Here is a 22,057-nt window from a genome sequence, read left to right as displayed (position 1 = left end):
AGTCGCCCAGCCAAATTGTCCATCGATGCCAAAGTGTTCCATGAATCTGCTTTTCCGGATACAAACGATATAAGCACACGTCATATAATATGTAGGTTTAAAGATTAAGGTCGCTCCAGAACTGTTTTCGTATGTTTTTTATTTTAGCAAAAAAAAAAAAAGCTTCGAACTATCACCTTGAGATAAACGCAATGTTAATTAATTTAATCTCGTCAAGACCACCTATTGAACGTTAAGTTGTCGACAACTGTGGCAGTTTAACTCATCAAGACAACCGTTCCAGGATATCAACTTGTCGTGATAATTTGTCTCGTCATAACGACTCTTTGAAACTTGAAGACATCGACATTTTGTGATTATTTTTCTCGTGAAGACGATTTATTGAAGCTAAGACAGTATTTTGACTGAGCGAGTTTATCAATAAAAGTTGGCTTCCAGTCAGGCGATGTTGCGAGAGAAATCTCTCAACTCCCAAATGCCATCAACATTTTCAGACGAATACTTTTAACATTATATGTTTAGGCCACTTACACAAATGGACTGGTGTGTCCGAATGAAAGTGTTGTGTGCACTACTGAGGGACGGCACGGCTTACAGGTGCAAGACCGTGCAGGTCCCGCGCGATTTTGAACACAAAACTGTCCACGTGCATTGCTAGTTTAATGTGTTAGCTGGTTGTAACAGTTTTGTGTATCGAAGTACAAGAAAAAAAAATCACCTGACCCTCTTGAGCTCAATTTGAAAGTCGCGCGTACGCCCTCGAGATCTAGGGCTTCAGCAACTGCACTTTCAAAGGCAATGCACAGTTTCGAAAAGTGAAGCACAACATAAAGACAGATTAGTGGAAAACCTGTCACGAGCTATAAACATTACGTCGTACTAGGGCTGGTATAATCCACATTGTGCTTAGCTAAACACGCAAAATACAACCTCATCTTTCACAAAACCCCGTTTTATTGAGTCAGTATATTTCTTTATAGACAAATGTTTTAAAGGCACTGGACACTTTGGGTAATTACTCAAAACAATTGTTAGTATAAAAACTTAATTGGTAACGAGTAATGGGGAGCTGTTGATAGTATAAAACATTGTGAGAAACGGCTCCCTCTGAAGTAACGTAGTTTTCGAGAAAGAAATTTCTTACTAAAATATTTGAATTTGATTTCGAGACCTAAGAATTAGACTTTTAGGTCTCAAAGTCAAGCATCTGAAAGCACACAACTTCGTTTGACAAGGGTGTTTTTCCCATTATTATCTCGCAACTTCGATGACCAATTGAGTTCAAATTTTAGCAGGTTTGTTATTTTGTGCATATTATGTTGAGATACACCACGGGAGAAGACTGGTTTTCGACAATTACCAAATTTGTCAAGGGTCTTTAAGGAAACAGGAGCGATACAAGTCCTTTGAAATTATTCGAACCTTCATAACGTAAACAGACACAGAGAAGAGGGGTACATTTTCGTGGCTTTTGCTGCAGTTGCAGCTGCTGCTCTATAAGTTGTCGTTGTTGTGTTGTCCCGTTCCATCAATGCAACTGTTGTTGATGTTTTTGTATCATATATAGGTTCATGGCATAGGAGTTAAAGAATCTGTGATGACTATTAGGCAAAAGTAGGCCTTTAGTTTAGTTCTTCTAGCATGCCAGAGTCCTTGCTACAGGAGTAGAGAGTTAATACGCATGATTTTTGAGGCAGCCCTCACCTCTTGGGAAATAAAAAAGCCACACTCATATTGGCACAAAGACTGGCGTTGCGATGACAAAGCCTATGGGGGAGGAACCCAAAGTTCCTTTTTTTTGCTCTCGGTTTATGTTTGTCAGATGGTCCCGGGTGACCCGGTCAAGGAATTGCCAATATATTGCCTCTTAGAGTGTATAATGCAACATCAGACTATATATACTCCGGGCTATCCTACTTGACTGATTATTACCTGACTGTGTGGACGCAACTGCCTGACGGGATGGTTTGGGGAATCCCACTCGCCTCTGTTTAATTTCCTCCAAATAGTCCAGAGAGTTCCGTGGAGGTTTCGATACCGGAGGATGTTATCATTCTCCGGATCATCGGAACCAAATATTCACGCCACTTTGGGGGAAAATATTTGACGAGAATAAAAAAAACTGAACTTAAATCTTGACCGTAAAATGACCGCGAATGAAAGTCAATGACCGGCCCCATCTAAGAGGATGTTTAGTATTGTGTTTATTCAATAGCTGAATGGTGTTTTTTTCATGTACTGAACGCACGCACCCCAAATTGAAATTAAAAATAGAGCTTTATAGTACAGTCAGACTTCATGGTCTTTATACACTGGTGATGAAGAACGACCCATTAGCGTATAACCTATGGTGTAGTTTGGCAAGGAAAATGATTTCCCGTGGGAGGCCGACGATTGTTTGCGGAGTCCCTGTGAGTGATTATATTGCATATGACAGCATTTAAATTTGCGTCACCAAACACTCAGTATTTAACGGTGAAAAATCTAATATTCAGGGAACAGCAGTCAACACGAAACAAAAAGCACAATAGCTGTCTTTAGCATGGTTGTTGGACCAGTAAGCTGGTGCAGGCTCGCATTGGACTGTGGGTCGCGGTGAATCTTTGTGTTCCTTTCACAAAACAATAACGTTTCGCTTGACTTTTTAATTTTGTATGCGACTATCTTTTCAAATTGAATCTATGATTCCCAAGAGCTTCGACGATGATTTGAAACACAACAAAACCATAAACTATAATCCAAAATGTGTCATTTAGGCCTATATGCGTACTTTTGATAGTGACTAATGTTGGGAGAAATAATTTCCTCTGCAATTGCTATACTTTATGGTTCAATCAAATCTTCTCGCGCTGAAATAAGTTTTGATTTAGATTTTCCAAACTGAGCAAACTCATCAGAACGTCTAAAAAACTGCTGACAAAGTACTCAGACCAATTTTCGCTGTGTTCTTGAACATGGTAATGATCTCATCGGTGCATGGATCTAGTCTTTGGTCTATGATCTCATTTGTATGAATTTTTATTAATATGTTGGTTTGGCTGATGCTTCTTGTAAATAATATGCCATAAATGAAGACACTTTTAATCATCAGACCGTTGTTGATTATAACCAAGAATATTGGAACACAACTGCGTGTCCACGGTCAGTTCGCTGAAATTGTGGTAAAAATAAAAATGGTGATTTTGTTATTGCAAAACCGGCCAAGTTCGCATCACAAGGACCAATTTGTCGACGAGTTGCTGAATTTACTGATACCCATAGTCATACTCAAAAATATGTGTTGTGTATCAGGAAAAACTAAGTCTTGTGTTGTGTGAGCTTAGCCTAATGCCGTACCCACAACCTGTTCTCGTTCGTACCATCTCGTACGTTCGACTAATTATCTGGACGTTGTCTACGACTATTATCTCGTATACTGGTACCTGAAACTTATTATCTCGTACCTAATACTCGTTCATATCTCGTAAGACGTATTAACTCGTACCAAAGACTTATTATTTGCATACATTTTCTTCGTATATTATTTGCATACATTTTCTTCGTCAAACCCATATTAGTTACCCCAATGATAAATACTTAGGGTTTAATCTATCTATATATCCATCCTTATCTTTAGATCGATAGAAAGATAGATAGATAGGTTAAAACTTTTACTGTGTGTCCTTAATCCTGCATGACACAGAATATCGTGGCTCCGTAGATACACCGTAGATATTAATTTGAAGTCCACACCTTTAGCTCCAATTCGAAGAATTTAACCTACACTTTTACAATAAGGGATATAAACTTGGTAAACGGTGGATAATGTTTTCCTAAAACTTTAGCAAGCGATCTTTACGCATACATTTCTTCTTCAAGTTCCTCATATATTTCTTCTATAAGTTATACAAGGGGATTTTAACAATGTTCTTGCATAGTAAGGGAATATATTATAGACCAACTGAGTTGAAATTGCCAATGGATAAAGCTTTTTTATCATATTTAAAATGTGCGCCTCTTTCGAGAAAAAAAAATACCTTGAAAGGGACTGGACACTATTGGTAATTACTCAAAATAATTGTTAGCATAAAACCTTACTTGGTAGCGAGCAATGGGGAGAGGTTGATAGTATAAAACATTGTGAGAAACAGCTCCCTCTGAAGTGACGTCGTTTTTTGAGAAAGAAGTAGTTTCTCACTAAAATATCTCAATTGAATTCAAGACCTAGGCTGAGGTCTCGAATTCTAGCACGAAAGCTCACAACTTGTACGACAGGGGTGCCTTTTCTTCCATTGTTCTCTTGTAACTTCGACGACCAATTGAGGTCAAATTTTAACGTGTATTTCTTTAATAATTACCAAATGTGTACAGTTCCGTTAAAGGACAACTTACTGGTGTTATACTTTTGTCTATTTTAGTGTTGATTGAATGACAACCAATGACGTCAATATACCCTGGACAAAAAAAAAATCCTAATAGTTTGTGGCTATAGAATGATACCCGATATATCCGCTTACCTAGACAGGGGCCCGGGCCATCCTCCTCTCTAACGGCTGACAAACACCCGTCTGCTCCCTGACAACAAAAAATATCACTCGTGTTACAGTTTGCCCATTCTGACAATCCACCTGTTTTCTCGTTATTGCGCTAAACTACTGCCCTACATCTACAGAGGCATCTTCCGGATCGTATTATTGTCATAATATAACCCATCACAGATATGTCTGCAGATATGCCCCTACAGATGTTGGGTCCTCCAGATATGACAACTCGGATGCCTTTTCGTGAGATTGAGCCGGCTCCAGGAAGACTTGTGTGCTGCTTCATGCGTTTGGCTTTTTTTTCCGCAATCTCATTTTTCACTTACTAATTTCCGTGCTTTGGTACTGAGGGAGTTGCCTGCTGAGAAAGTGATACGTTTTTCCTTGTGCCAGTATCTTGACTTATTATCAGATGTGTATTGTATTTGTTTCTGTTCCCTCACAGTCAAGCAAGTTTGTCTGTTGATTTATATGCCTTGTCTGCTGATTTACTTGCCCTACAAATGACTTGAGTTGGAAGAAATATCTCTATGACATTTCGTGTTACACAATCTTTTTTTCTTCTTCAGATTTTCTGATGCGAACAAACCACAGGTGTATACTCAAACACGTCATCGTTTTCACTCGCCGTTTGAATTACAAAAGATCAACATAACACAGGTCAAAGACCTCGAAAACAAACTAAAATTTTTAACTTTTTTCCTGCGTATTCTAGTCAAAGGATCACTTAAAAAGAGTTTAATTGAATCTGCATTTAACTGTTATTAAAAATGGCAATGACATAAGATGCAGTACGGTACAAAAGAAGGGTACGGGTTTGAAAGTTAATCAAAAACTACGATGCTATCAACTGCTTATTACTGCTTAAGTTCAAATCGGTTATTAAACAATAAACATCAAGGGAAAGTAACCGGGCACCCCCTAACAAAGGTATTGACAAAATAGAAAGATCCCCAACATTAAAATCCCTGGAGTTTGACACTTAATATTGGAGCTTAATAAACATTTCATTTCCGACGACCACCCCAACACAAGCCCGTACCATCTCACCAGCCCTAAGCCATCTGGTTCAAAGTTCCAATCATCAGTTCTTAAAGGAACACGTTGCCTTGGATCGGTCAAGTTGGTCTTTAAAAAGCGTTTGCAACCGTTTTTAATAAAAAATATTATGGGTAGAAAGATGTTGTAAAAGTAGAATACAATGATTCACACAAACACGCCTCGAAATTGCACGGTTTTCCTTTTACCTTGTCGACTATAACACGGTCGGCCATTTATTGGGAGTCAAATTTTTGACTCCCATAAATGGCCGACCGTGTTAGTTTGCAAAGTAAATGGAAAACAACAACCACGCAGTTTCGAGGCAAATTTGTGTGGATCATTGTATTCTACTTTTAAAACATCTTTCCAACCATATGCATTTTATAATAAACGGTTTCAAACGCTTTTTATAGACCAACTCGTCCGATCCAAGGCAACGTGTTCCTTCAATACTTTCAAGGTACTTTGTAATCAAACTAATGATATTGCAGCTCTTTGCGGATGATTCATTCAAATTTCAGTCCTATAATTAGTCTTTTTATTTCTGTTTTTCCATGTGGATAAAACTACAGGTCGTTATCATGTTCTCCGTCGTCATTCATTGTAACACATTAATGTGACATTACGAATGAAATAAAGCTATTCAGCAAACTGTATAACATAGCAACATGGAGTAGCTTTTTTAACTCCTCCATGACTGTGCACTCATTCTCCCGGGCTCCTTCATCCAGACGAGTGCGCCCTTCCGTTGCTAAGGAAGTCATGTGACTCTACCCTCCTGAGAGGTTGAGTACCATACTTGTTGGTTCGACTAGCCGAGGCTCATCGCACTCGTATCGTGATGTCCTTGATTGCCTTCTCTTTGTGTGTATAAAGACCGATACTTTATAACTAAACCACCCCTGAAATGGAGCAGCCATAAAGCCGGTCCCAGTGCCGCATTTTCCCCGTCACTACACGACCCATTACATCTTCTTCTATCATTCTCCCGACAAACACTAAGAAACGTATAAAAGAAAACTACGCTGTAAAAAAACCTCTCGATGCTAATGAAACAAGACAAAATACACAAAGCTGCAGAAAACCGAGGCGAAGAAAAAGTGAGAAAGGAAAACACGAGGGGGGGGTGCGGTCTCCAATCTCGAGATGGTCTGAAAATGGCGCAATCAATTGAATTATAGAAAGCTAGATGACAATGGAAAAAACAAACGAAAATATTATTGTGTAAAAGCCGTAGGCTCAACAGGATGTTTGCATTCGTATTCACGCTCTTTTCACTCGTAATTTTGCTAAATGACAACAATTTAATTTATTTCTGATTAAAAAGATTGGATAGGTGAAGGATTGACGATCGGACAGATTTCAAATTATGGGCGTCTTTACTTCAAACTGCTCATAGTACAGTTTGATGAATAGACAATTAACACGTCATCAGAAGAAACTGATGTTATTGCTTCATGATGTACGTCAGTCCCTCGTATCAACACAGAAAGAGTTTTGGGGCGGGGCTTATTTTTAGGGCCCAAAGTCGCAAAGCTGCTATACTCTCTTAATGTAAACGAGTGAAATTTTCACTCTCTTGTCCGAGTGGTAACCGGTGTCACTCTTTTCGATTGAAATTTGAACGAAATTCACTCTTAATCGAGTTGAAAGAACGTGTCTTTCACTCTAAAAAATAGAGAGTTGCCCGCCATATGGCACAGAGAAGTCTTGATTAGCAGAATCACACAGAATACCGCATAACATTGTAATAACTGGTGCCCGCTATTTTGCAAATGAACTTGCCAAACATTATTTTCTAAAAATCCTACTTGACATCTTTATGAAATTGGGATCTGTGACAATACAAATTAGAAATACAAATGAACCATTAAAAACTTTGGCAGAAGGGCGTTTAAACAATTGAAAAATTACAATAAAACACATCGTGAAAGGAGTTCATAGTCATCAACTTTGTAAATGAATCTTTCACAAACGAAGCCAACCACTCACAAAGTTGTGCTTGCATATGTCTTGCATGTGGTTGATCACACAAACACTGTATACGAGTATTTCTCAGCTCTACCAATCCTATATTTTATCTTAAAAAGGCGAAAAGGAACTATTTTTGAAAATATTAGTCTTTGGGAATACTATACGAGGCCCAGGCATCGTGTGCATTGGAGGGATTTTGTTAAGCTCAGCAAATTTAATTAACAAATGAAACCTTAAGGTATTTTGTCTGGTAACTTGTTTTCTGATAAACAAGATTTGTCGGTGCTTAGCCAGCTTTTTAACAGGCTTTATGAAATTAGGCCCAGAGCTCGCCTAATCAAACTTCTCCAAACAAATTTGGTTATACACGAACAAGTGTCATTGCAGTAATATCAGAGATTCGACATTATCGTCCGTGGAAGATTAGTTTCCTTCTGGTTTGGAGTTAACATATTGTCATTGGGAAGGTTTTCCTCAATAAAAGTTACACAAGAACAAGACAGTCGGGTTAATTTTAGTGTTTTAAGAATCAGCATTAGGATTGCAAGCGTGCACAGGGAAACTTGACAATGATGTCACACATCTGTTGATTGTGCGGCCATCAACATAAACAACAAACGAACAAGAACCCTTGAGCAAAATTAAATTGTATCCTCGTCCTCGTGATGTGTCCATGAAGTCTTTCTCGCTTCTTTGTGTTCCAAATTCCAATAAAATATTTTGCAACTTGGCCATTACGGTTTCCTATCATCAGTCCATAATAAACTCTTTCAGTGTAGATTTTAGTCAGCCTTTGTCCGAAGTTAAAGGCTACGTCCCACGAGTCTTACATATGGCAAAAGAAGCCTGCTCCCATCTTTGTGCAAAGCAATGCCATGGCGCCGTCAAAGTACACACGCAATAAAATGTTATGATATTATTGCTAGTAATTTGAAGCGAGTGCACAGCGACCCCCGTCCAAGTGACGTTTTTGAATACCCCGTGAACCCGCACTCGGCACTCGGCACGCTGAAACACAAGGCGATCGTCCGTTGTACGAAACGAAGCAGCAGCTGCATTTAGTGTAGTCAGGTGCCGTGTTGTTCCCCGGGCGAGCAACGATTCCAACCCGGGCATTTTAACACGCGCTCGGCGTCTTGATTTTCACGGTTATTACATGCACCCGCATATCATTGGACCAGTGTTTTATATACCGTAGGGATAATGGTAATTTGACAATCGTGTCATCGAGCCATAAATCATGGTTGACCATTGACCATAATTAAGCTTTTAACATGTAGACTGTGGCAGATTTATTGCAGTTGATTAATATTTGGAAGCACCAAAGATGATGCTGTTATTATATTTTTGCATGGCTATCTTGAAGTATTGAGACCTAGAATTATGGCCGCCGTCTGTTTAAGAATGTGTTCATTTCTACACTGAGTGGGAAAGGAATACGAGGAACGATAATTCAATTCAATAGATGTGCCCTGCAGGTTTTTACAGGTCCAAATATGCGAATAAAAAGGGACGAGAAAATCAAGTTCCAAACAATGTCTTTGTCTTCACCGGGACACATGCTGACCGGTTCCTTCATAATAATAAAAACATTACGTTGCCTCTATATTAAAGTTACTAAGTTCATTGTGCGCGTGACCAGTAAACCTTTATCACATTGCAGCCATCGGGATGCATCGTTGCCAGTCAGATTCCCTGTATTTACAATGACACTGGTAGTTTTAAATCTCAATCTATAAAATGGGACCAGGCTATTTCCCTTCCGGCCTCAATTTGGTTACATTGGTTTGAATGGATGAAAACAAGATGGCCGCTCCAAGATGAAAACTGTAGCATCAAATGCACACTGCGCTTACAACCTCGGTTTGGTTACAGTGATGGGAATGGGGAAAATAGAATGACTGCAGTATGATTTTTTTTCCATGACTGTTGGTAATTTCTTTTTCTTGTTCATGTTTATATAAAAGACAACCCCAACAGCTTCCATGTACTTTGTTGTACCTACGTACTTTTGATATTTCGAGATTATCAAAATTATCCCCATTACACAAAGTTAGACCAGAGGCCCTTCTCCCCCCCCCCCCCCCAACGCACTGCTCCGGTCCACATGTTTGATATTGGTTTTTCCAAAAATCTCTGTTCATTTTTGGGAGGGGAAGGGGGGGCATGTCATTCCACATTCTTATATAAATTCTGATCAGGCCTGAAGTCTTTTAAAGTGTTTTGAGTGAGAAATCACCTCGTTCTCAAAAACTACTTAGCTTCAGAGGGGGCCGTTCCTCTACCAACAGCTGTCCACTGCGCGGTTTGAAATTGAATAGTTACCAATAGTGTCCAGTGCCTTTAAATATAGACAGCTGACAAATGTGTCGCTATATAGCGATTTACCTCCTCGCTGAAGGTTGGGTCTGCTGATCCCATTTCCCCTCCCCTGTACCGGACAGACACCCCAATCCACACAAACGCCTTCATTTTATCGAGTATTTATTTATCTATTTAGTTTTTACAAAGAGTCCTTTAGGAATTAAAAGGAAATCAAGGAAACTCAAAATATCTGTTGTCATATTTTATTTACATCATAAAATGATTGATCAAAACGTACTTTTTTTTCAAAGGCCTTTTATTTTAATAACAGAACGAAAGAGTCGTTCCACTGTACTAAGTACAGGTACAATATACATGAATTGAAATTAATTAATTAAGCTATGTGAAAATATGTTTAATTTATTCCCTCGTTCTTGTTGGGTGAGTTTTACAATAATTATTTTTGAAGGGGATGCACTTTAAATCCTACATTTTAATCTTAAAAGAAAGACTGTACCATAGAATTATAGCAAATCCCTACTATCCCGTCCGTAAGTTATTGCGTCACACGCGTGCGTAGAGCTGCTGTACGCCCAACGTGTTCGCTACTTCAAGCTCCTAAAAGCTAGCATTTGTGTGTAATCTTATACCGAAAATCACCCATTTCATCATTTTAACGCATTTTTATTGAAAGAAACTTATACATATGAGAAGACATTGAGTCTTTGACGGACGTTGTAAAAGCCAAGTTATTGAACTTTTCTTGAAAATCTAGCTCCTCAATGCAACTCCAATGGGCGTCTGGTAATCATTGGTTGGAGTAAGTTTGTGTGAAGTGGGCGTGGCTTACAATGGAATGACGTCACATTTACTAACAGGATAGTCGGGGATGTGTTGTACTTGGACGCTGGTGAGAGGTTGGACCCCAGATCTTTGATCAACAGTTGCTAAGCGAAAGTATAGCGGATATAAAAGAAATCCGCTTGTAAATGCTTAGCACACAAGTGACAATGGATCACATTGCATTTTAGGTGGTAATCGGGTGCTGCTAAATTAACCATGTCTGTGTTGAGTAGCATCTATGGATACCAGTGATGCTCTATTCATTTAACAATAATTATAAAATTACAAGTGGCACAACAATTTGAATATGTATTAGAATAATTGGAATACCTTTCTTAATACAAATCAATAAATAATATACTGTAATGATAATGCATAAACAAGTAAATATTCGATAATATGATGATCTTTATTAACTTATTAGCACAATAATACATACGGAATGCTTCATGAGTTTGGAATGCTTCATTCTGTAAAACATTCTTTTTGCGTGCAAGCCACGTGAGCAATTGGAATATAAAGTTAAATAGTTTTGTCAATGGATACAAATAAATAATGCTTGTAAACATATCGCCGTAATAATTATTACGTTAATAAATACAATCAAGCTTTATACACGCTTTACACTGTCAGCTTGACCATGCATACATAACCAAAAAAGAGAGATTATTCTGGACTAAAATTAATAGTTAATAAATAACACGATAAATTATAATTCTATACTATATATTTCGAATAAATAAATTAAACAAAAAGAGCACACTTATGGATAATACAATTGTAGAATTTATCAAGAAGTGGTTATTTGGTAAAGTAATAAAATTGTTGTTTGTTAGTGAGGAGTGTTCAACATTGAATGTGAGAGATATATTATAAATATTATAAGTATAGGCTATAATGGTTGTATACTTTCATAGAAACATAGCCAACGAGTCATAATAACTTGACAAATTATTTCACAATCTCTTCACAAACTAAATCACAATAAATTACACTCACAGGATTCAACAAGAGAAAAATGCTTTAGTTGTCTGAAATGCAAAAGATGAATATGAACTTAACCATTATGAAATCACAGAAACACAATATGATATTGAATAAAATAATAAATTAATATAATAGAGGGATGGAAACATGGTATATATTGAATTGGTTGATCACAAAACAGTTGCATGGATCAAGGAGGGCTGGCGTGCCCGCAATTATAGTTTCCGCCTGAGTTCAGCACCGTAATTCACACTCAGCGGTTCCCGCAAATGAAATTAAACACAATGGTCAGTTTATTATATGCGCAGATATTTCAATGACAATATTTGAAGGTAATTTACTGACGAAACTCTCACGCTCTTAATTCCCTATACTCAACCCATACTGTAATTTGTCACGCGTCAGTGAGCTTGCGAACTGGTGCGTGGTAAGACAGTACAGAATTTGGCCTAAATACAAGATTATAGACCGTATTGAATAACCCCTTTGTTGCTATGAAAGTCGCCATCTTGTTGGACAGGTTGAATGGTGACGTCATATTCAATACGGTCTATTGGTTCACATAACACAACAAAAGTGAATCTCAATTTTTTTTTATGCAGACAACAATACATGTTTTGATAAAATTCACTTTAAAAGCCATTAGCTTCTTCGCAACTCTCCACGCAAAGCGACAAATTCATCCCCACTTTTGCATCCAGCAAAATATTTGTATTACCAATTTCTTTCCCTTAGATTGACAATTAATAAAGCACTTTATACTTGGAGTTTTGTATCAAAAGTGGCTTTCAAAAATACGCCAAGTGTATGTAAATCTACTACTGATTATATCAAGCAAAATATATCATATTCATTACGTCATATTACATATTAGAAGTCCACCTGTAACATCCCATCACAAGTGTTTGATTTTTAAATTAACCAGCAAAAAATAGGTCCCTATCTCTTTCTTAATTGAATTATTTATTATACATTGTATTCAATAAATAAAGCGGTTGATAGAATGCAATACAAAGGTCGATACACAAGTTGTTTTGTGTAGAGGCAAGGCATACAACAACAAAGAACATTACTTTAAGGAACAGTTCAACTGTTGATATAATTACTATTTAGTTCTCGGCAATTTTGAGAAGAAAACAATGTGAGTTTGAAGCCAATCTGTCAACGCTCTAAGATACAAAAGGCAAAAAGTATGTATATTGGATAATAATAAAGATTTGATTAAATTTCGGTCTGAACCAGCGGGGATAGTTCTGACATAATTTCTGCCGACGCCAAGCCGGTTGTTTTTTTCACGGTAATTAATTCTCTAGATGAAATTTCCATTTCAAGAAATAAGAGCACCTTGGAGAAATCTTATTTCTTTGTTGAGTTTTTGACAGCATGACGTTCGGAGACTCATTATATACTGGGGTGTCTGTTTTCACCCTCTTTCTTTTCTTTGTTTCTTCTGTACGTGTTCACAGCTATAGATCATTTTGAGTATGGTAGGGAAATACTCCTTTGTCATGAAGAGGTAAAAGTTATACAACCCAACAATGACTCCAATCAAAACATGAATACAACATTACGTAACAGATCCTGTAATGTCATCTCTCTCTCTCCAGACACTCCCTTAGAGCATGGAGGTAGGATTAGAGAGGCAGTGGACACTATTGGTAATTAGGATACTCAAAAGAATTGTTAGCATAAAACCCAACCCGGTAACGAGTAATGGGGAGAGGTTGATAGTATAAAATATTGTGAGAAACGGTTCCATCTGAAGTGACGTAGTTTTCGAGAAAGAAGTAATTTTTACGAGTTTGATTTCGAGACCTCAGAATTAGATTTGAGGTCTCGAAATCAAGCATGTGAAAGCACACAACTTCGTGTGACAAGGGTGTTTTTTTCTTTCATTATTATCTCGCAACTTCAACGACCAATTGAGCTCAAATTTTCACAGGTTTGTTATTTTGTGCATATGTTGAGATACACCAAGTGAGAAGACTGGTCTTTGACAATTACCAATAGTGTCCAGTGTCTTTAAGCTACATGATTTATCGATTGTCTCAGAAATATTGTTCAAATTTTTAGTATGGAAAAATAATCAAAACAAAGAAACATTGTTAAAAAAAAATAACGTTTATGAACTGTGTTGATAGTAATAGGCACAGAGTGACATGTCAGTGGTGAACCCAGAGGCCGAAATGGGATTGTAATAATATGATAGCTCGGTGGTCTAGCGGCAAGACATTTGCTCTAAAATGGCAAAGCTCATGGGTGTGAATCCCACCTGAGTGCATGCTATGAAGAGCGATTTTTTCACCACAGAAAATTGGAAGTACCGATTAAACAGTATATAGGCATACTTTACACAAATCAGAGTATGAGAAAAACACAAATAATTTTCTTCATCCCAATGCTTTTTTTAAACATCTGTAACTGGTATCCAGTCATTTTGAAAAACGTTTCTAAATTTGTTGTTGTTACTTTCCCTCCTGCCATTCCCACCCTCTAGATGGACGCTGTCAGGCATGTTAATGGGGTTGTTTTGAGTCGTACTAAGACAAATTTACGAGCACACATATCATTGTAATGACAAATTACAAATAAATAAATAATGTATTATATAAATTAAATGAATTGTGATTGGTAATAAATAATCTTTTGGAATGTAATACAGCAAGTTTAAGCTTGAAGCTATGATATTATCCTCTTAGTTCAAATATAACATTGTAATTTGAAAAGATGACGGTTCAAAAAATTGGAATGATCAGTCGATTTTGACCATTTAGTTTCAAAACGGGCAAAAATCCACGTGAAAAATTGTAATTATTCCAAAATATTCCAGTCGATAGGAAATGATCTAATTGACCAAGTGTTATTCATAAATAATATCTATTTAAAATAAGTTAAATAAAACCTAACAAAACCAACATGTGTTGCTTTTGCTTAAATCAAATATTCAGTTGAGAGGCAAGTATTGTGTATAGAACACCTTTTGATTCTAATGTTGTATTTTGGTGTGATTTCTTTCCCCGTGAGTTATTAAATAGCAAATGGGTGAAAATAAATAATTGGAAGTCTCAGTAAATTCTAGACCGTTATAAGAAAGAATACAGACAAAGAAAGTTATTTCATAATTATGAATAAATTATAGCATAAATTGTTACTAAATAATTGTAAAAGATAATTGTGCATGGTGGCTTTTGATTATTTTGGGTTACTTCTATAGATAGTCAGGGTTGTTTTTATTTTTTATTTGTTGACCTATGTTTGAGGATGAAACTGCATACATATCTCGTTTAATATATCCATTGATAATTTGGCAAGTCATTTGTCTAATAGCAGACAGGCATCTGTTGTTCCAGAGAAAATATGCCAACAGCTGACAATTTTTGTTGATGCTTTTCCCAAAGTAATTATTGCTCTCGCTCGCAAACTCATTTTATTTTGTTATTATAAAAATGTAATTGGACAATGGTGGGCCTGGAGGCATGTCTGAACGAATAAAGGGAAAAGATAACACGAGTGTTTGTTTTTTTTCTCTCGCAGATGCCTTGACTTGGTGTGCATGCATTATAATAATGTGTGCCATTGTTGTCTGACTAATTGCTTTCCAAAGGAATGTTGACTACGACAATGCATTGGGTGATCTTTTCCTACTGATGGGGATTTTGAATAATATGCGCATGGATTATACATTAAACAGCCTGCAATGGTGTACAGGGTTGTATACACCTGCTACAAATATTATTAACAATGTATAAGTTGATTTCTATTAAAACAGGTTGATCAGCCTTTTTAGGCTGAAATTTTTTTTATAACAAACGGGTTGAAACTTGTGTTTGTCTTTTTCGTTTTAGGCTATTATAGGTAATGTTTTGTTGTCAATAGGATAAATGATGATTCCATTCAAATTCTACACGAACATCGCACTTGTTTTTATGTGAAATCAAACATGGTATGCTTTTTTTGGACAGAGGCAGTTTTAGGTGATTAACTTTGATACAGACAACAGTGGCTAAGTATGTTCGACTTCGACCTTTTTTCGGCATTTTGATTTTAAAATGGTGAATTCGGAAATAATGGAATGTTACTGTCTTTAAAAACCCATCTACCCAATCAAAAGTCACCATTGTCAATTTTTTTATCCACCTACATAAAGCTAGATTTGTTATAGTTTCTTACTTTTAAGTTTGTGCAAAAATATTGACTACAAGAAATATTAGTGTATTTGTTTTACTTATGTCTTTTGTTCAATAATGTCTACTCACGGCTAAACCGGTAACTGCTGAAGGAGGATAACTTGCCGGTTTTCAGACGGATGTCTTTTATTGATGTGGCGGGTCAGACCTGGGGAGCTGGTGAAATTACTTGAGCAGTACTTACACGGGTACACCTCGTTGGAGTGGTGTAGGCGCACGTGTTGCTCCAGCGCCATCTTGTTTTGGTAGGAGCCCCCACATACGTCACAGTTGACCTCCTTAGGGCCCACAGCGTGAGAGAGGACGTGCTTGGCACGGCTGGTGAGGCTGCTGAACATTTGGCCGCAGTACTGACATGGGTACGTCTCCTCTTCACCGTGGTGCTGCATGTGCTTCCGGAGATTGGCCGGTCGGCGAAACTTCTTCCCGCATTGTTCGCATTCGTACTGCCCCTCTTCGTTTGGGGTGGCTTGGCCGGGACTTGGGGTGCTACGGCTGCTATCGCTCCCGGTGCTCGTGAGGTCATCTTTGATGAGGGTAAGCGACTCGTCCGTCTGCTCTGTGTGGTGATGAGTCACCTCAAATGTCTTACTCCCGTCTGGTTTGGCCGGGGATGCGGGAAGGATACGAGGGGAGTTTAGGCTGGATCGACTGTTGGGTCTTGGTTTGTGCCATCGTCGGTGGGAGGCTAGATTGGCTGGACAGTTGAACACCTTGTCACACTCGGGACAACGATATTCAACATGCACTATACGTGAGCATTTGTGCTGTGCTAGGGAGAAAGGGTCTGGATACTGTTCTTTGCACAGTTGACAAACAAAGTCCCCGCCGAGGCTGTTGTCCACCCCGCCTTTGTCACTGTCGCATCCCCCGTTGACCCCCTTACCGTTAAGGTGCCCTCCATCGGATGTCACATCTCCCCTGATGATGGTACCGTGTACAGGGGAGGTGTTGTCATCGTCGAAGTTGAGTTTACGGGCAGCCTTGGGTTTCTTGGCCCGGTGTTGTTTCCGTTCAGTGTCCTCGGTGAGAGGTCTTTTAATTCTTAGTGGGGGTGGGATGCCGGATGGAAGTCTTCTAGTCGGTGTGGTGGGAGTGACGGTAAATGGCCACAGCGTCTTGTCTCTCTCAACGTTCAGTGAGGAGGAAGGTGAAGATGAAGATGAAGACGATGTGGTGTAAGTCAATGGGGATGGATAGGAGTAGTTGGTGGAGTGGGGAGAGCTTACCGGTGAATAAACCGAGTCCCGGTCGAATCGGAACGCTGGACTCTCCTTGATGAGCAGAGTGACCGGGCTGTGGCCGTACCCGGAGTCCGGAGAGTTGAATGGTTTGGTGTACCCCTCCACGCTATCGTTCTCGATGAAGGCATCATCTTGGTCCTCGTCCGAGCAGCGAGAACGGTAGGAGACGGAGCCGGATTTCTTGTTGCGCTTCACCAGGAATCCCCTCGGCATCTTCCCGTTGAACGGGCACCCACACACCCGGAACAAATCCCCACCTTGTATCGGGAACACACGGAATTATACAGTGTGAATTCTGACGAGTTAACAGGTGGGAGCAAAGAGTCAAAAGCAAAATGTGATTTCTAAAAGGGCAACATCAGTTTGTTGAAATAATTCGTGGCAAAGTTGTGATGCTGACTCTCGTCCGTATACATGGGAAGGACCACAGGTGGTGATAACACGTCTCACTTCCTGTTTTCATGTGCTAGAATGCGGGCATTAGACGGTGTTTTGCACAGTTAAATGTGACGCGCAAATACTGTCACTCAGTTGATGTGATGCTAACAAGTCAGCAAGCCTTCTGGTTGGCTCACAGCTCACGCGACGGACCAGTGAATTTCCGTCATGGGCGCTTATCGTTAAACTGTCGTCGTCCGAGTCTCCGCCCCTTTTCGCTCCGTACGTCTCGACCGCCGCGAGCAGGCAGCTGCAAGCCGATGGCACGTTCCTCGCAAGCGTGTAGTTACCGTGGCTCCTCCTTTGTTTGATTGTGGTGGTTGTGCATGTACAGTGAGATGGGCCACGCGCAGCTCTTTGTTTTCAGCAATGCAGATTGGATTGTAATCGTGGTCCCGATGATAGACCTAGCTACCTACTCGTATCCCAGCTAATGAGACGGGCACCCCGCGGCTAAGCATTCTTCCTCAGTCCCGCTCGCCGTTGCATCTCCTCCAAACCAACAGACACAACAAAACAAACCCTAAGGAACTCAATAAGAACAGTGGAGAAACGAAGGGAAGAAAAAAAAAATCCCGTGTACCTCCTCAGTGCAAAAATCTCAGCCGGTTTTTCCTTTGTTCTCATGCAACGGCGATCATCAAAATTCTTGCAGTGGTATAAAATTTTATGAAATAAGAGTGTTTTGTAATCGATCGAGAAGGCCTGTTACGGCGATGCGGGGCACGGATGCCTGGCCCCCGTGCTATATGACTGGTCATGGGGAACGGGGATATTAATGTGGCTGGCTGAGGCACTCTCTCCTACACACCACGGTCGATTTGAAAACATCACTTAATTGTTATTCCTTATGCGGGGCTCAAATCAGGTGTTTGGACTGTGCTTTGTTTGAAAGTGAAACTTGGATTGAAGATAATTATGGCTGTCCGACCAACTGATCAGATTTGTGTGTTTTTGGGGTTTTAATATGAAATATTTCTGGCAATAACAAACAGAAACGAAAGACCATAACGGTGCCCAGTTATCACATCTGATATTTGACTCATTCAAGTGTTAATAATTGCACCAATCCTCTTTTAATATTTGGAAAGATTTTAAAATTATATCGAGTGACGAGGGAACTTTTTAAGGGTCCATGTTGTAATTATTTTTGCATCCACGAAACAGTTTGTCGTATAAACGAAACTTGACAGCACCAACAAAATACAATGAAATGTTGGATAAAGAAAAATTAATGTAATTGAACTTTCCTTTTTGGGCATTTAAATGAGAATACTACCAAGTTGAATGAATACAATCATTTGTAGGCAGCTAAGGCCTACCCACGATTTTCTTCTCGTTATATTAACCCATTGACTTCTATGTCCAGTTCACATGCTTTGTTAGCTACAATCAAGAAATATGAATGACATCGATCACTTTCGAACACTCAATCTAACGGTTTTAATAAACGCAACAATGAACATTACCTAGAATTAGGGAACGCCTTGTTTAAAAATAACGAGACCTTGAAGCAAAAATACCGAACCCAATTGGCTTCGATTCGGTTTGAGATTCCGAACAAAGCCGCGTCGAACCGATGCATCTCTCAAGCCTTTATCTCAAACGTATCTGTCCGCTTTGTTCGTTAATGTCCCCCTTCCATATTATTCGAACCTACGGGCGAATGTTTTGGTGCGGTTGATGTATCGACTTTTTGTGCTGTTTTCTTTCTTTTTTTTCAGTGACATTTTGTGATCAGTCAACAATTTACGTTTTAATGGAACAGGTGGTCTCGTTGAAATAGAAATGAAATATCATCATCAAACATGAAATACAATGAAATTCAGACCACCATAAAAATGGCTGTGTGTATTCCAGAAACCACATGTTGAGGATTGTTTTTCTTTCTAGATAATGATTATGTATTAATTTTATTTTTTCCCAATGTCAATTTACATTTAAAACTTAACACAGCATTACAGAATGCATAAAGTAAATGTATTAGCGGACAGAGAAGTTAAAGCATTTACAATGAAAGAAAATGAACAGTATATGATGGCTGATCGTTCGTCTAGAGTTTGAAACAGTTACAAATCTCTGAGCTTAGCTCTTGAGTTGTTTTCTGGAAAAACAAAATGGACAAAAGCAGTTGCGAATGGTCGATTGTTTCAATAATCGAGATGCATGTCCTTTGGTTTTTGGATCAAACATCACTTTACCCAGAAAAGGTTTCAACTCAACTCCGATTCGTTTGGGAATGTTTGTTTGTTTGTTTGTTTGTTTGTTTGTTATGATTTAAAGAAAATAATTTAACACAATTTAAGAAAATCAACTATAATCAGTATGGTAAAACTCATAACCGTGAAAACTGCGACACAGTGCTTTGTCCTTGTATCGACAAAATACAGCTAAAGTAATTAAAAAAAGAGAAATGCAAATTATTTTCGTAGAAAATAACATAATTTGTTTTTTTTTGACGTGACTTTACATTTTAAAGCTATTTTTACATAATTTGTATAGACCCTACAAATTAGTCGGTGTTTTGTGTGATCAACCACTATTCTTGACATATCAACTCTATGACATTTGGCTTAGTCCGACTCCGTTATGTGAGCAACAGGCAAAAATAGTGAAAAACAATGCACACTTTTCAGCGTGTAAACCCATTGTCATTAATTTTAGTTGAAGCAACAAAATGATAGTAAGCAGATGTTTTTTAAAGGATTTCTGATACATTTTCTTGAATATGACTGCATTCCAAAGGGAAATATTTTACTGTCAATTAGTTCTTTATTATGAACTTCATAATCAGATTGCAATCAGTTAAAACCATATTTGGTTCCTCATTCAATTCTGATACCTTTAACACAGAATGTTACAGCATGTTGAAATATATCTACAAGTGCTCCTACCCCCAACTGATTTCATCCAAAGTGTTGAGAAAATATAGTCACTTGCTTTTTCGCTGACATATGCAGAGATTGCTTCTCGCACGGTGTGAGGGTTTAAGAAATAAGCTCCCCTTAATTCTTAGGTGTTGAAAGAAGCCCTGATATGGAGTCAAAGAGGAAGGAGATGAAGTTGGGATTCGAAATATAGGGCTATATATACGATAAATTATTAAACGATCAATCGCAGTATACATCAATTAAAATCAGGGATATATAACGTGCCGTCGTTATAAGTCAACAGATGTGATGTGTTTTGGGGGTTATCTACGAGAGAGCTTTAACTCTCTTGTTTCATCATTACCGGGAACGTTGTGTTCCGGGGGGTTAATTTAGCTGTCAAAACCCCGGGTTGGGAGGAAGGACTCAACGGCGGTGCTTCTTAGTGAGAACCCCCCGCTACAGACGCACTGATGATGAGACCACAATAGACAGTGAAGAGGGGGACTTGCTGGTTTCTATGGTGATTATGTCATCACTTGGGTCATTAATCCGTTGCTCTTATAGCTTGATGAGGTGGCCTCCTCACTCTGTCTTTCTCTTCATCTCTCTCTTCCTGTCGTCATGCGAAGAGGGTTATTACACGACGCGATGGGAGACAACAAAGTAATACAGCTGCAGTCGTTGTTCACAACAGCTGGGTACCATGAGTGTGCAAGTCTCGCGTGTGTTTGAACACTTCGACGTTAATGTGCGTGGTTTTGTTTACTGCACTAAAACTCTCTGCGTGCGACTCTTGAACAGTCGGTTGGCCCTTTTGGGGCACCAGGTTTGATCCATGGGTTTGCTTTGGCTCCAAGTGATGTAGACAACGTTAACAAATTAAAAGCATGGACACGTTTGATAATTGTAAAAGACCAGTATCACTTGGTGTATCCCAACATTTGCATACAATCTATGAAAATGTTGACTCAATTGGTCATCGAAGTTGCAACAGAGTAATGAAATTTAAAAAAACTCTCTAGTTGCAAAGATGTGTGGGCTTTTAGTAAAATGCTTCAGGCCTGAAGTCTTTTACTATTTTAGCAAAAAATAACATCTTTCTTAAAAAGTACAATTCTTCAGAAGAGAAATTAATTCCAATCCTTCATCTTTTAAGGACTAATAAAATTAATGGTCGCATTGCAATGGTAAGGAAACATTTGTAATATTTTGTCAAAGATGTCCATGTTTACATCGGGCTCATTCCCCCCCCCCCCCCCCCATTTTTCCAGCATCCAAACAAACAGCACGAGCGTCAATATCAGGATTGAAGTATTTAACATTATAAAACATCAACACTTCAATTGCTGTATAAAGTAAGAAATTGCGATTTGTCTAGGTCCTTCCAAAAATGGCACTTAGTTGACGCTACCGAATTCGTTCTTGGGATTGAAATGAGAAAATGGGCAAGGACACAAAAAAGGCGATGTTTATCCCGCGCCAAGTTAAGTCTTGAAAACACGGTTACATAATAATTACGTCATTACGTAACAACTGGGCCTTCTATTATTTACATGAGGAGGATAATTTGTTTCTGCGTAAAAAGAGGCGGGAACTGGGTTTTAACGATAGCCTTGGGAAAACTATCGAAATATCAAGTGAAGTGC

At 38.6% G+C, this 22,057-nt stretch overlaps 1 protein-coding gene across 1 annotated transcript; it reads right to left on the bottom strand.

Moving 5' to 3' along the window:
• Positions 1-4,521: 4,521 nt before the first annotated feature.
• On the bottom strand, positions 4,522-17,550 carry LOC139936722 (insulinoma-associated protein 1a-like). Its single transcript, XM_071931621.1, has 2 exons — positions 15,926-17,550; positions 4,522-4,554 (listed from the first exon to the last, which is right to left on the bottom strand). Exon 1 carries the CDS (start codon positions 17,311-17,313, stop codon positions 15,928-15,930), a length of 1,386 nt encoding a protein of 461 aa, XP_071787722.1. The 5' UTR covers positions 17,314-17,550; the 3' UTR covers positions 4,522-4,554; positions 15,926-15,927.
• Positions 17,551-22,057: the final 4,507 nt, after the last annotated feature.

Source organism: Asterias amurensis, chromosome 1 (genome assembly GCF_032118995.1).
Source record: "Asterias amurensis chromosome 1, ASM3211899v1".
Classification (NCBI taxonomy): domain Eukaryota; kingdom Metazoa; phylum Echinodermata; class Asteroidea; order Forcipulatida; family Asteriidae; genus Asterias; species Asterias amurensis.
The sequence above is the reverse complement of the archived record's forward strand: the minus strand, read 5'-3'. Positions and strand labels throughout refer to the sequence as shown.